Raw genomic sequence first — 14,436 nt, 5'->3', positions numbered from 1 at the left:
GGATGTGATTGCTTTGGAGAGGGTGCAGAGAAGATTCACCAGGATGTTACCTGGGATGGAGCGCCTCAGCTATGAAGAAAGACTAAACAGGCTGGGATTGTTTTCCTTGGAGCAAAGAAGGCTGAGGGGGGACCTGATTGAGGTGTACAAAATGATGATGGGCATAGATAGGGTAGACAAAGAGGAACTTTTCCCCTGAGTAGGGGGGTCAATAACAAGGGGGCATAGATTCAGGGTAAGGGGCAGGAGATTTAGAGGGGATTTGAGGAGGAACTTTTTCACCCAGAGGGTGGTTGGAATGTGGAACTCAATGCCTAAAAGGGTGGTAGAGGCAGGAACCCTCACAACATTCAAGAAGCATTTGGATGAGCACTTGAAATGCCATTGCATACAAGGCTATGGACCAAATGCTGGAAAATGGGATTAGACTGGACAGGGATGGATGGGCGGCGCAGACACGATGGGCCGAAGGGCCTCTTTCTGTGCTGTAAAACTCTATGACTCTATGACTCTATGACACTCCAGAAATACTTCATTGGCTGGGAGGCACTTTGGGACGTCCTGGTGTCGTGAAAGGTGTTCTAGAAATGCATGTCTTTCTTTCACTGCCTGCATTCTGAGCTCAGTGCACAGCAGCAGCCAGCGTCAGAAGGGTCTGGCACAAAGCATTGTGTACAGGGCCCGGGTACGGCCTCCTGCCCAATGGTCCAGGTCTGGCACAAAGCAGTGTACAGGGCCCGGGTACGGCCTCCTGCCCAAGGCTCCAGGTCTGGCACAAAGCAGTGTACAGGGCCCGGGTACGGCCTCCTGCCCATGGCTCCAGGTCTGGCACAAAGCATTGTACAGGGCCCGGGTACGGCCTCTGCCCAAGGGTCCAGGTCTGGCACAAAGCAGTGTACAGGGCCCGGGTACGGCCTCTGCCCAAGGCTCCAGGTCTGGCACAAAGCAGTGTACAGGGCTCGGGTACGGCCTCCTGCCCAAAGGTCCAGGTGTGGCACAAAGCAGTGTACAGGGCCCGGGTACGGCCTCCTGCCCAAGGCTCCAGGTCTGGCACAAAGCAGTGTACAGGGCCCGGGTACGGCCTCCTGCCCAAAGGTCCAGGTCTGGCACAAAGCGGTGTACAGGGCCCGGGTACGGCCTCCTGCCCAAGAGCCCGGGTACGACCTCCTGCCCAATGGTCCAGGTCTGGCACAAAGCAGTGTACAGAGCCCGGGTACGGCCTCCTGCCCAAGGGTCCAGGTCTGGCACAAAGCAGTGTACAGGGCCCGGGTACGGCCTCCTGCCCAAGGCTCTGAGCTCTGTGCATTACACACTGATAGGCACCGAGGGAGGGAATAGAAGAGTTGGGAGGAGCCCTTTACGCTGGTGAGAGATTAACCTGTCAGTAACCGAAGGTATTTGACAGGGAACCACGTGAACCATCTGTTGTTTACTGTTTGCAACGTTATCAGCCTCGGAATCTCTGCAACCCACACAGCAGGACGGGGCATGGGGTTTGACAGCTCAATACCGCCAGAGCCTCAGGAGCATTGAGCCAGTGTGTGAGCATGCACGGTGGGCAGGAAGTGACTGACCCAAGCCCGGGTAGACCAGCTAAGTGGCTGTATCGTCAGTCGAGGGCCCTGCTGTTAAACGGTTGGCCTTTTAGTGAACTCTGAGTATGTCGCAGTGTCCAAGATGAGTTCATCACTGGGCACTGAGCTCACACCACTAACCCACAGGGGAATTGGTTTGCAATGTGGAAAGTGCCTTTAGACCTTGTGTAATGCCACATCTGCAGTAGTTACCAACACCGGGGCTTGAAAAGTAAATTAGGTGGACAGGTTGCATAAACTTGGGTTGTATTCCCTTGAGTTTAGATGGTTGAGGGATGATCTGATCGAGGTGTTGAAATTGATAAAGAAATTCAATAGTGTAGAGAGAGAGAAACTATTTCCTCTGGTGCGGGAGTCCAGAGCAAGGGGGCAGAACCTCAACATTAGAGCTATTTCACCTTGTCCAGAACAGTAGAACCAGAGGGCACGGTCTGCGCTGGAAGGGGTTAAACTCAAAACTAATCTGCGGAAACAAGACCTCAGTGGGCGAGGGGTCAATCTATGGAACAGGCTCCCTCGGGAGATGGTGGAAGCAGTTAGTATTCATTCATTCAAACGCAAATTGGATAGCTCTCTTTCAGAAAAGACTATTTCGGGACACAGTATCTGAGTAATTTGAGACATGACGTGTGGTGAGTGTAGCGAGCTCGGGAGGAACAGGGGACTTTGGACCTCTGGTTCCCAAAGCTCTCCACCACTGGGGGTTTCCCTCGCTTCGTCTCTGGGTCTGTTGTAGACTCACTGATAGAGACTGATTTGCTAAGATTAGTCAAAAACTCCATTATTGTTGTATCGTGTGACTACCAGGATGGTAGAAGGTGAACGAGATGGACCTTGGCATTTTTCATCTCGCAATTCCTATGTTCCTAAAGCTAGGCCATTTAGGAGTGAAATCAGGAAGTACTTTTTCACACCAAGGTTAGTGGAAATCTGGAGCTCTCTCTCTCCCAAAATGCTGTGGATACTGGGGATCAGCTGAAATTTTCAAGACTGAGATTGATAGACTTTTGTAGGGTATGGGCATCAATATAGAATCTTAGTTCGACCACACTTGGAGTATTGTGCACAGATCTGGGGGTCCTGGTGCACGAAACTCAAAAGGTTAGTATGCAGGTGCAGCAAGTGATTAAGAAGGCCAATGGAATGTTGGCTTTCATTGCTAGGGGGATAGAATATAAAAATAGGGAGGTATTGCTTCAGTTGTACAAGGTATTGGTGAGACCGCACCTGGAATACTGCATACAGTTTTGGTGTCCATACTTAAGAAAGGACATACTTGCTCTCGAGTCAGTACAAAGAAGGTTCACTCGGTTAATCCCGAGGATGAGGGGATGGACATATGAGGAGAGGTTGAGTAGATTGGGACTCTACTCATTGGAGTTCAGAAGAATGAGAGGCGATCTTATTGAAACATATAAGATTGTGAAGGGGTTGGATCAGGTGGATGCGGGGAGGATGTTCCCGATGATGGGTGAAACTAGAACTAGGGGGCATAGTCTTAGAATAAGGGGCTGCTCTTTCAAAACTGAGATGAGGAGGAACTACTTCACTCAGAGGGTGGTAGGTCCATGGAATATGCTGCCCCAAAAAGCTGTAGAAGCTACATCATTACATAAATTTAAAACAGAAATAGACAGTTTCCTAGAAGTAAAGTGAATTAAGGGTTACGGGGAGCGGGCAGGAATTTGGGCATGAGTCTAGGTTCGGATCGGTCATGGCCCTGTGGGTAGTGGAGCGGGCCCAGGGGCCGTGTAGCCTGATCCTGCTCCTATTTCTTATGTTCTTATGTTCTTATCATGTCTCTATATTATAAAAAGGATATAGAGGCACTGGTGGGAAAAGATTTACAATGATGATACTAGAACTCAGAAGTTATACCTTTCAGGAAAGATTGAACGGCTGGGGCTATTTTCTCTCAGAGAGAGAAGGCTGAGGGCAATGATTCGCGCAGGCCATTTATCCGGCTGCGAGGCCCATTGAAAAGCCAGTGAGTGGCCTGCGCGGGACACAAGACACACGCACGACTGTACAGCTTAGCAGGAGTGTTGGCTGAGGGGGGACCTGATAAGTGGGCTTTCAGATTATGAAATGGTTTGATAGGGTAGACGTAGAGAAGATGTTTCCACTTGTGGGAAAAACTAGGGCTATAAATATAAGCTAGTCACTAATAAATCCAATAGGGAATTCAGGAGAAACTTCTTTACCCAGAGAGTGGTCGCACAGGAAGTAGTTGAGGTGAATAGCATAGATGCATTTAAGGGGTAGCTAGATAAGATACGAGGGAGAAGGTTATGCTGATAAGATTAGATAAAGTAAAATGGAAGAAGGCTTGTGTGGAGCATAAACACTGGCATGGGCCAGATGGGCCGAATGGCCTGTTTCGTGCTGTACTTTCTATGTAATTCTATGATAGAAACATAGAAGATAGGAGCAGGAGTAGGCCATTTGGCCCTTCGAGCCTGCTCCGCCATTCAATGTGATCATGGCTGATCATCCAAATTCAGTACCCTGTCCCTGCCTTTTCCCCATATCCCTTGATCCCTTTAGCCTCAAGAAATATATCCAACTCTTTCTTGAATACATTTAATGAACTGGCCTCCACCGCCCTCTGTGGCAGAGAATTCCACAGGTTCACCACTCTCTGGGTGAAGAAATTCCTCCTCATTTCAGTCCTAAATGGCTTACCCCTTATCCTTAGACTATGACCCCTGGTTCTGGACTCCCCGGCCATCAGAAACATCCTGCATCTAGTCTGTCCAGACCTGACAGAATTTTATGGTTTCGATGAGATCCCCTCTCAATCTTCTGAACTCCAGCGAGTATAAGCCCAATCGACACAATCTCTCCTCGTATGTCATTCCTGCCATCCCAGGTATCAGCCTGGTGAATCTTCGCTGCACTCTCTCCATGGCAAGAACATCCTTCCTCAGGTAAGGTGACCAAAACTGCACACAATGCTCAAGGTGTGGTCTCACCAAGGCCCTGTACAACTGCAGCAAGACATCCTTGTTCCTGTACTCGAACCCTCTCGCTACGAAGGCCAACATACCATTTGCCTTCTTAACCGCCTGCTGCACCTGCATGCTTACCTTCAGCGACTGGTGCACAAGGACACCCAGGTCTCGTTGCACTTCCCCTTCTCCCAATCTATTGCCATTCAAATAATAATCTGCCTTCCTGTTTTTGCCACCAAAGTGGATAACCTCACATTTATCCACGTTATAGTGCATTTGCCATGTTTCTGCCCAATCACCCAACCTGTCCAAATCGTACTGGAGTTTCCCGACATCCTCCTCGCAGCTTACCCTCCCGCCCAGCTTTGTGTCGTCTGCAAATTTGGAGATATTACATCCAATTCCCTCGTCCAGATCATTAATGTATATTGTGAACAGCTGGGGTCCTAGGACCGATCCTTGCGGTACCCCACTAGTCACTGCCTGCCACTCGGAAAACGACCCGTTTATTCCAACTCTGCTTCCTGTCCGCCAACCAGTTCTCGATCCAAGTCACTACCTTGATATGATATGGAGCAAAGGCAACTTCATGGAGTTGAGGTAGAGATTAGCCATGACCTCATGAAACCGCTTCTGGGCTGAAACAGGCATCCAGTGATGTCATCAGTGAGAGGCTGCACTCGACTTCCTCTCACATGATGAGTCCTCAGCCAATCACAACGCCTCCTCTAGTCCAAGGCTGTAATGGCGAAATTCCCCAAATAACCCAGGAATTTGGCTCAAAACCAACCCAGGTGGGTGGGATGAAAGTCTCGATCTGCCGGCTAGGTGAAGGGCTTTTCGAAATTCCAACCCAGTGCTCAGTTTACAGGAACCCACATAAACTTCCACAGGTGGAACTGAGATGCATTTTTCCCACGCTTCCGATTTTTCTTTGCCTACCGCCCTGGGAATGTTTGATGGGGACAGTGTAGAGGGAGCTTTACTCTGTATCTAACCCGTGCAGTCCCTGTCCTGGGAGTGTTTGATGGGACAGTGTAGAGGGAGCTTTACTCTGTATCGAACCCGTGCTGTACCTGCCCTGGGACTGCTTGATGGGACAGTGTAGAGGGAGCTTTACTCTGTATCTAATCCGTGCTGTACCTGCCCTGCGAGTGTTTGATGGGACAGTGTAGAGGGAGCTTTACTCTGTATCTAACCCGTGCTGTACCTGCCCTGGGAATGTTTGATGGGGACAGCGTAGAGGGAGCTTTACTCTGTATCTAACCCGTGCAGTACCTGCCCTGGGAATGTTTGATGGGGACAGCGTAGAGGGAGCTTTACTCTGTATCTAACCCGTGCTGTACCTGCCCTGGGAGTGTTTGATGGGGACAGTGTAGAGGGAGCTTTACTCTATATCTAACCCGTGCTGTACCTGCCCTGAGAGTGTTTGATGGGACAGTGTAGAGGGAGCTTTACTCTGTATCTAACCCGTGCTGTACCTGCCCTGGGAGTGTTTGATGGGACAGTGTAGAAGGAGCTTTACTCTGGATCTAACCCGTGCTGTACCTGCCCTGGGAGTGTTTGATGGGGACAGCGTAGAGGGAGCTTTACTCTGTATCTAACCCGTGCTGTACCTGCCCTGGGAGTGTTTGATGAGACATTGTAGAGGGAGCTTTACTCTGTATCTAACCCGTGCTGTACCTGCCCTGGGAGTGTTTGATGGGACAGTGTAGAGGGAGCTTTACTCTGTATCTAACCCGTGCTGTACCTGCCCTGGGAGTGTTTGATGGGACAGTGTAGAGGGAGCTTTACTCTGTATCTAACCCGTGTTGTACCTGCCCTGGGAGTGTTTGATGGGACAGTGTAGAGGGAGCTTCACTCTGTATCTAACCTGTGCTGTACCTGCCCTGGGAGTGTTTGATGGGACAGTGTTGAGGGAGCTTTACTCTGTATCTAACCCGTGCAGTACCTGCCCTGGGAGTGTTTGATGGGACAGTGTAGAGGGAGCTTTACTCTGTATCTAACCCGTGCTGTACCTGCCCTGGGAGTGTTTGATGGGACAGTGTATGTAATGATATCAGCAAATGGTGATGGTATTTGCCTGTTTGATTATGATGCCTTACCAGCATAGTTGCCTGATTGATTACTTATGCCTGACCAGCAGAGGGCATGTGACAGAGACAAGCAGTTTAGTTTTAGTTTCGTTTTAGATGGATTTCTAGCATGGTGTCTCCTGTAAGGCTGTTAACCAGAGTTGTAGAAACTTTAGATTAAAAGACATTCTCTTTCATAAATGTCTCGTCATTGAACCCACAAAGAAATCAATACATGGTCAGAAGTGATTGAAAGAGATGAAGAGGAAAAATCTGAAGTTAAATCAGCTCTCCACATATTAGCAAGCCAAAAGAGAACATCGTTACTTACCTTTAGAGAATAGCTAACAAAGTGAAAAAATGGAAGAATTACACCCACCGGCGAAGCTTCAGTTGACAGGTAATGTGGCTGAAAATTGGAGGAGATTCAAACACCGTTTGGAGTTGTATTTAGCGGCAATCGGAGCTGACGAGAAAAGTGATAAAATGAAAGCGTCAGTGTTCTTGCATGTCGTGGGTGATGAAGCGCTGGAGGTGTATAATAACTTCACATTCGCTGCTGATGGAGACAAAATGAAGCTAGATAAAATAATGGAACAGTTTGAGGCCTACTGCATACCTAAACGTAACGTGACATTTGAGAGGCACAGATTTTTCACATGTGTACAGAAAATGGGAGAGACTATTGATCAGTATGTGACTGAACTGAGAAACAGAAGCAAATCGTGTGAATTTGGGGGACTGACAGACTCGCTGATAAAAGACAGACTGGTGTGTGGTATTCCAGATAATGGTCTAAGGGAAAGACTGCTAAGAGAGCAAGATCTAGACCTGGGAAGAGCCATAGCACTGTGTAGGGCTACAGAGACTGTGAAGTCGCAGGCAAAGGAGCTGTTCAGTGACAGTAGCTGCAACGTGGATGCAGTGAGAAAGAACGGACAGAAACCGTTGAACAAAAAGAGCGCCAATGTGAAAAAAGAGGCGTGGCCAGCGAACAAAAATGAAAGGGGCAATCGAAAGTCATGTAGTCGATGCGGTACACAGCATACACCAAAAAAGTGTCCAGCATATGGTAAAACATGCAATAGTTGCAACAAAAACAACCATTATGCCCGTTGCTGTAAGAACCAAGCGCAACAAAGCAAGGTCCATACAGTAGATGAAAGCGAGATAGAGGAGTTCTATGCAGATGTTGTGTCTGAAAACAAAGAAGAAAAAAGAGACTGGATGTTGACACTAAAAGTGAATGACATACATATTCCATTTAAATTGGATACTGGAGCACAAGTTAATGTGATATCAGAGACTGATTTTAAGAAAATTAGACCCAGACCCAAGATACATGGAATAAAAGTGAAAGTGACAGGATACTCAGGTACTGATATACCAGTGAAAGGAAGATGCATTATCAAAGTGACACACAAGGACAGAGAGCACACGCTAGCATTCATCGTGGTGCCAAAGGATGTGCAAGCCATACTCGGTTTAAAAGCCTGTGAGAGACTGAACCTGGTAAAGAGAGTCCTTGTTGTGGAAAGCGAAGGAGAGACAGTCTATGATGAACTCATGAAAGAGTACAAAGACCTATTTCAGGGTCTAGGCTGCCTTCCAGGAGAACACACGATCAGAGTAGATAAAAGTATACCAACGGTCATACATCCATGCAGAAAAGTTCCGTTTGCTCTTCAAAAGCAACTGAAGGCAGAGATGGACAGGATGGAAAGCCTGAACGTGATTCAGAAGATAGATGAGCCAACTGAGTGGGTGAGTTCCCTCGTCATAGTGGACAAAAAGAATGGAAAGCTCAGAATTTGCCTGGATCCAAGAGATCTAAACAGAGCAATAAAGAGAGAGCACTTCAAGCTTCCTACACGTGAGGAAATCATGGCACAGTTTGCAAATGCAAAGTATTTCAGCAAGTTAGATGCATCATCAGGATTTTGGCAGATGAAATTGGACGTGCACATGTTTGCGTGGGTTTTCTCCGGGTGCTCCGGTTTCCTCCCACAGTCCAAAGGTGTGCGGGTTAGGTTGATTGGCTATGATAAATTGACCCTTAGTGTTAGGGGGATTAAATACGTGGGGTTACAGGGATAGGGTGGGATATGTGTTGGTGTAGGGGTTACGGGGATCGGGTGGGATATGTGTCGGTGCAGGCTCGATGGGCCGAAATGGCCTCTATCTGCACTGTGGGGTTTCTGTGATTCTGTGTGAGGCAAGTTCAAGACTGTGCACGTTCAACAGTCCATTTGGCAGATGCAGATTCCTAAGGTTACCATTTGGCATTGCCTCAGCTCCTGAAGTGTATCACAAAACTATCCATATGATCTATGAGCACCTGGAGGGAGTTGATACATCAATGGATGACATCATAGTATGGGGAACCACGAGAACTGAGCATGACAAGAGACTGAAAAAAGTGCTGGAAGCAACAAGGAAAACAAACCTGAAGCGGAATAGAGAGAAATGCCAGCTCGGGGTGACAGAACTGACATTCGTGGGAGATATCCTTAGCAGTGAGGGCATCAGACCAGATCCCAGAAAGGTGTCCGCCATTGAGAATATGCCAAAGCCACAATGCAAAAAGAATGTGCAGAGGTTTAATGGAATGATCAACTACATGGGTAAATTCATATCCAATCTCTCAGAAAAGATGGCGCCACTGAGAAGACTAACTGAAAAGAACATAGAATGGGAATGGAATCATGAGCATGAGAAGTCATGGAGCGATCTAAAGAAACTGCTCACAGAGGAACCAGTTCTGAGGTTTTATGACCCAGCGAGACCCATCAAGATATCATCAGATGCATCACAGAGTGGGCTCGGTGCCGTTCTTCTGCAAAAATATGACTACTGGCAACCTATTGCATATGCATCGCGCTCAATGACAGACACAGAGACGCGATATGCTCAAATAGAAAAGGAGCTGCTCAGCATCACATACGCCTGTGAAAGATTTCACCAGTTTGTGGCAGGACAAGCAATCAGTGTAGAGACTGACCATAAGCCTTTGATTGCATTGTTCCAAAAGCCACTAAATAGCTGTCCGCTTAGAATACAAAGAATGATGATCAGGCTGCAACGCTATACACTGAATGTTGCGTACACACCGGGTAAGCTGATGTATACAGCAGACACGTTGTCCAGAGCTGTTGACCCAAGTGAGCCCGCAAACACCAAAATAGATGAAAAAGTGAACGCCTACGTGGACATGATCACAAGTGCACTGCCCATAGCAGATGCAAAAATGGAGCTCATAAAGACTGAGACAAACAAAGATGAAACAATGAGACGACTGAGAAAAAGCATCTTGGATGGGTGGCCCAACATGAAGCAAGACTGCTCACCTGACATAGCAGAGTACTGGAACTGCAGGGCGGAACTATCAGTGGTCGAAGACATCATCTACAAAGGAAGTAAAATAGTTATCCCAAAGAGTCTGAGAAGAGAGATGCTAAAAAGGATCCATGGAGGACATCTGGGAATCAAAAAGTGTAAGAAAAGAGCACGAGAGGTGATGTACTGGCCACGAATCAACCAAGATGTGACAAATGAGGTGTCAAACTGCACAATATGCCTGAAATATCGAGCAAGCAATCCGGTAGAACCACTAAAGCCACACCCAGCGCCAGACAGACCTTACCAGAAGGTAGGCGCTGACCTATTCGTATGTCAAGGGAAGGACTATCTTGTAGTCACAGACTATTACTCCCTGTATCCAGAGGTTTGTAGACTGTACACCACCACTGCAGATGCTATGATAACATGTATGAAAGCCATATTCTCCAGACATGGCGTGGCAAGCGAGGTCTTCACAGACAACGGACCCCAGTTTTACAATGCAAGTTTCCGACACTTTGCCACAGAGTGGGACTTCGTCCACACAACGTCAAGTCCTCACTTTCCACAGTCCAATGGACTAGTGGAAAAATCGGTCCAGACAGTGAAAAGACTGATGTACAAGGCAAAAGACAGTGGTACTGACTTCTACCAGAGCATGCTTGTATACCGCACAACGCCGCTCGAGTGTGGTATGTCACCAGCCCAACTCCTTATGGGACGTCGGCTAAGGTCAAACCTACCCATCCCGGAGAACCTCCTGAAAACGAAAGAGGGGGAGAAAGTGAGGAAGTTCAAAGAACAACAGAAAGAAAAGCAAAAGTACTACTATGACAGAGGAACACAAAACCTACCTGAACTCCACACTGGTGACCAAGTAAGGTTCAAAGACAAAACAAACACATGGACTCAGAAGGGAACTGTCCTGAGTGAAGTTCAACCAAGATCATACACGATTCAGACAGATTAGGGTGCTGTTCTGCGAAGAAATCGTCGAGATCTTCTCAGGGGACCAGCCACAGCAGGTCAAAAGACTGATACTGTTGAACAACCTGATCACACAGCAGGTCAAAAGACTGATACTGTTGAACAACCTGATCACACAGCTGAGAAAACATCATCTGAGGCAACAACTCAGATTCAAGGACAATCAATCAGAAAATCCTCAAGACGCGTGAAGCCTCCTGAGAGACTCATTGAGCAAATTTAAGGACAATTTTATAGAAGGAAGTAATGTTATCTTATTCTTTCTTCAAGTTCTAGTGTATTTACATATTTCATGTGAACACACAAAGCAAGGTTAAAAAACCTTGATAATAATGATAATGTAAGTTCATTAAGTGTTACAGTTAAAATGCAGATTAATACAAAGAAAACATGTTGTTAGTTAAAAGTAAAATACTTTTGTTTCAAGAAAGGGAGAGGTAATGATATCAGCAAATAGTGATGGTATTTGCCTGTTTGATTATGATGCCTTACCAGCATAGTTGCCTGATTGATTACTTATGCCTGACCAGCAGAGGGCATGTGACAGAGACAAGCAGTTTAGTTTTAGTTTTGTTTTAGATGGATTTCTAGCATGGTGTCTCCTGTAAGGCTGTTAACCAGAGTTGAACAAACTTTAGTTTAAAAGACATTCTCTTTCATAAATGTCTCGTCATTGAACCCACAAAGAAATCAATACAGTGTACAGGGAGCTTTACTCTGTATCTAACCCGTGCTGTACCTGCCCTGGGACTGTTTGATGGGACAGTGTACAAGGAGCTTTACTCTGTATCTAACCCGTGCTGTACCTGCCCTGCGAGTGTTTGATGGGAGAGTGTAGAGGGAGCTTCACTCTGTATCTAACCCGTGCTGTACCTGCCCTGGGAGTGTTTGATGGGACAGTGTAGAGTGAGCTTTACGCTGTATCTAACCTGTGCTGTACCTGCCCTGGTAGTGTTAGATGGGACAATGTAGAAGGAGCTTTACTCTGTATCTAACCCGTGCTGTGCCTGCCCTGGGAGTGTTTGATGGGACAGTGTAGAGGGAGCTTTACTCTGTATCTAACCCGTGCTGTAGAGGGAGCTTTACTGAATGTGTACCCTACGTGGGAGTGTTTCATTCTGGTGCTGGGTGCCTGAAATAGAAAGAGCCTGTTCGCGACAAACCGAAATAGGGAGATGCTACTGAGATGAGCATCACAGTAATTACTGGTTGAATTCAAAGATAACAAATACTGAAGTGAAAAGGGCAAGGAGGGTGGGTTTTGGAAGAGGGATCAGGTGATGGAGGGTGGCGGGAGGTCATTGGAGAAACCGGGGGAGGTAGTGTAAGGGTCATGGAGAGGGTGAGTGAGATTGTGGGTTATGGAGAGGGAGAGTGAGGTTGTGGGTTATGGAGAGGGTGAGTGAGGGAGTGGGTCATGGAGAGGGAGAGTGAGGTTGTGGGTTATGGAGAGGGTGAGTGAGGTTGTGGGTCATGGAGAGGGAGAGTGAGGTTGTGGGTCATGGAGAGGGTGAGTGAGGGAGTGTGTGGGTCATGGAGAGGGTGAGTGAGGGAGTGTGTGGGTCATGGAGAGGGAGAGTGAGGTTGTGGGTCATGGAGTGGGTGAGTGAGGGAGTGTGTGGGTCATGGAGAGGGTGAGTGAGGTTGTGGGTCATGGAGAGGGTGAGTGAGGGAGTGTGTGGGTCATGGAGAGGGTGAGTGAGGTTGTGGGTCATGGAGAGGGTGAGTGAGGGAGTGTGTGGGTCATGGAGAGGGTGAGTGAGGGAGTGTGTGGATCGTGGAGAGGGTGAGTGAGGTTGTGGGTCATGGAGAGGGTGAGTGAGGGAGTGTGTGGATCGTGGAGAGGGTGAGTGAGGTTGTGGGTCATGGAGAGGGTGAGTGAGGGAGTGTGTGGGTCATGGAGAGGGTGAGTGAGGTTGTGGGTCATGGAGTGGGTGAGTGAGGGAGTGTGTGGGTCATGGAGAGGGTGAGTGAGGGAGTGTGTGGGTCATGGAGAGGGTGAGTGAGGGAGTGTGTGGATCGTGGAGAGGGTGAGTGAGGTTGTGGGTCATGGAGAGGGTTAGTGAGGGAGTGTGTGGGTCATGGAGAGGGTGAGTGAGGTTGTGGGTCATGGAGTGGGTGAGTGAGGGAGTGTGTGGGTCATGGAGAGGGTGAGTGAGGGAGTGTGTGGGTCGTGGAGAGGGTGAGTGAGGTTGTGGGTCATGGAGTGGGTGAGTGAGGTTGTGTGTGGGTCAGGGAGATGGAGGGTGAGGGAGTGTGTAGGTGATGGAGAGGGAGGGTGAGGGAGTATGTGGGTCATGGAGTGGATGGGGTATGGAAAATGCAGTGCAGAGACAGGATAGCTCGGAGAGGGCAGTTGAGGATCTGGGAATCCAGTGGAGCATTTGTTGTCCTGCTTTGAAACTGGTTTCTGTGGATGTAACAAGTTTGAAAGCGAAAAGAGGTGGCAACATGGCTTCACTAACAGGAAGTGAGATCACAGGTTACTTGGCCGTACAATGGATTGCTGTCTTCCGATTGGCTGTGGTTAAATGTCTGTCATCTTTTGCTGAGCTGTCTCTAACTCTGGGATCTTTGTGCTTCCTCCCCTTCCAGCGTCCTGTCTCAGTGTATCCACGGCATCGCTGCACTGCTGTACCCGTTCACCTGGCAGCACACCTTCATCCCAGTGCTGCCCAAGGTGATGCTGGACACAGTCTGCTCCCCGACACCTTTCGTAGTGGGAGTCCAGAGACAGTTTCTGGACGAGCTGCAAGAGCTGCCCATTGAGGAGGTAAGTGCAGGGTCCTGGCCTCCGACTCACTGCCACAATTCACTCAACCGTTCAGCCACAGGTACTAAAAGTAATCAAAACGACGGACTGGCCTTTATCTCAAGGGGCTGGAATACAAAGGGCAGGAAGTGACGCTTCAGTTGAACAGAGCCTTGGTCAGACCCCTTACAGAGCACTGTGTACAGTTCTGGGCCCCGCACCTCAGGGAGGGTAGATTGATCTTGGAGAGGTTGCAGTGCCGATTCACCAGAATGAATCCGGGGCTAAAAGGATTAAAGTACAAGGGCAGGTTGCTTAGACGAGGCTTGTATTCCCTTGAGTTTAAAAGATTAAGGAGTGATGTAATTGAGGTGTTTAAGATGATTAAAGGAGTTGATCGGGTCGAGAGAGAGAAACTACTTCCTCTGGTGGCGGGAGTCCAGAACAAGGGGGCAAAACCTTAAAATTAGAGCCAGGCCGTTCAGGGGTGATGTCAGGAAGCACTTCTTCACACACAGGGTGGTGGAAATCTGGAACTCGCTCCCCCTCAACCCCACCCCCCCAACCCCAACCCCCCACCCCACCCTCCACCCCCCCAACCCCACCCCCCAAACCCACCCCACCCCCCCAACCCCACCCCACCCCCCAACCCCAGCCCACCCCCCCAACCCCACCCCCCAACCCCACCCCCCCAACCCCACCCCAACCCCACCCCACCCCCCAACCCCACCCCC

At 48.6% G+C, this 14,436-nt stretch overlaps 1 protein-coding gene across 8 annotated transcripts in view; it reads left to right on the top strand.

Annotated features, from left to right (window-relative positions):
* The window catches only part of LOC147105391 (DENN domain-containing protein 2D-like), a 216,234-nt gene that overhangs the window by 164,430 nt on the left and 37,368 nt on the right, over positions 1–14,436 (top strand). For all 8 annotated transcript variants that reach the window (XM_086011698.1, XM_086011693.1, XM_086011697.1 and 5 more), the window contains one exon: positions 13,546–13,723. In XM_086011698.1, coding sequence (XP_085867824.1) covers positions 13,546–13,723 — 178 coding nt within the window. The remainder of the gene's footprint in view (positions 1–13,545; positions 13,724–14,436) is intronic.

Source organism: Somniosus microcephalus, chromosome 18 (assembly GCF_052327205.1).
Source record: "Somniosus microcephalus isolate GS21.2 chromosome 18, FLI_Smic_1.0, whole genome shotgun sequence".
Classification (NCBI taxonomy): domain Eukaryota; kingdom Metazoa; phylum Chordata; class Chondrichthyes; order Squaliformes; family Somniosidae; genus Somniosus; species Somniosus microcephalus.
This window is presented reverse-complemented; position numbering and strand designations above follow the sequence as displayed.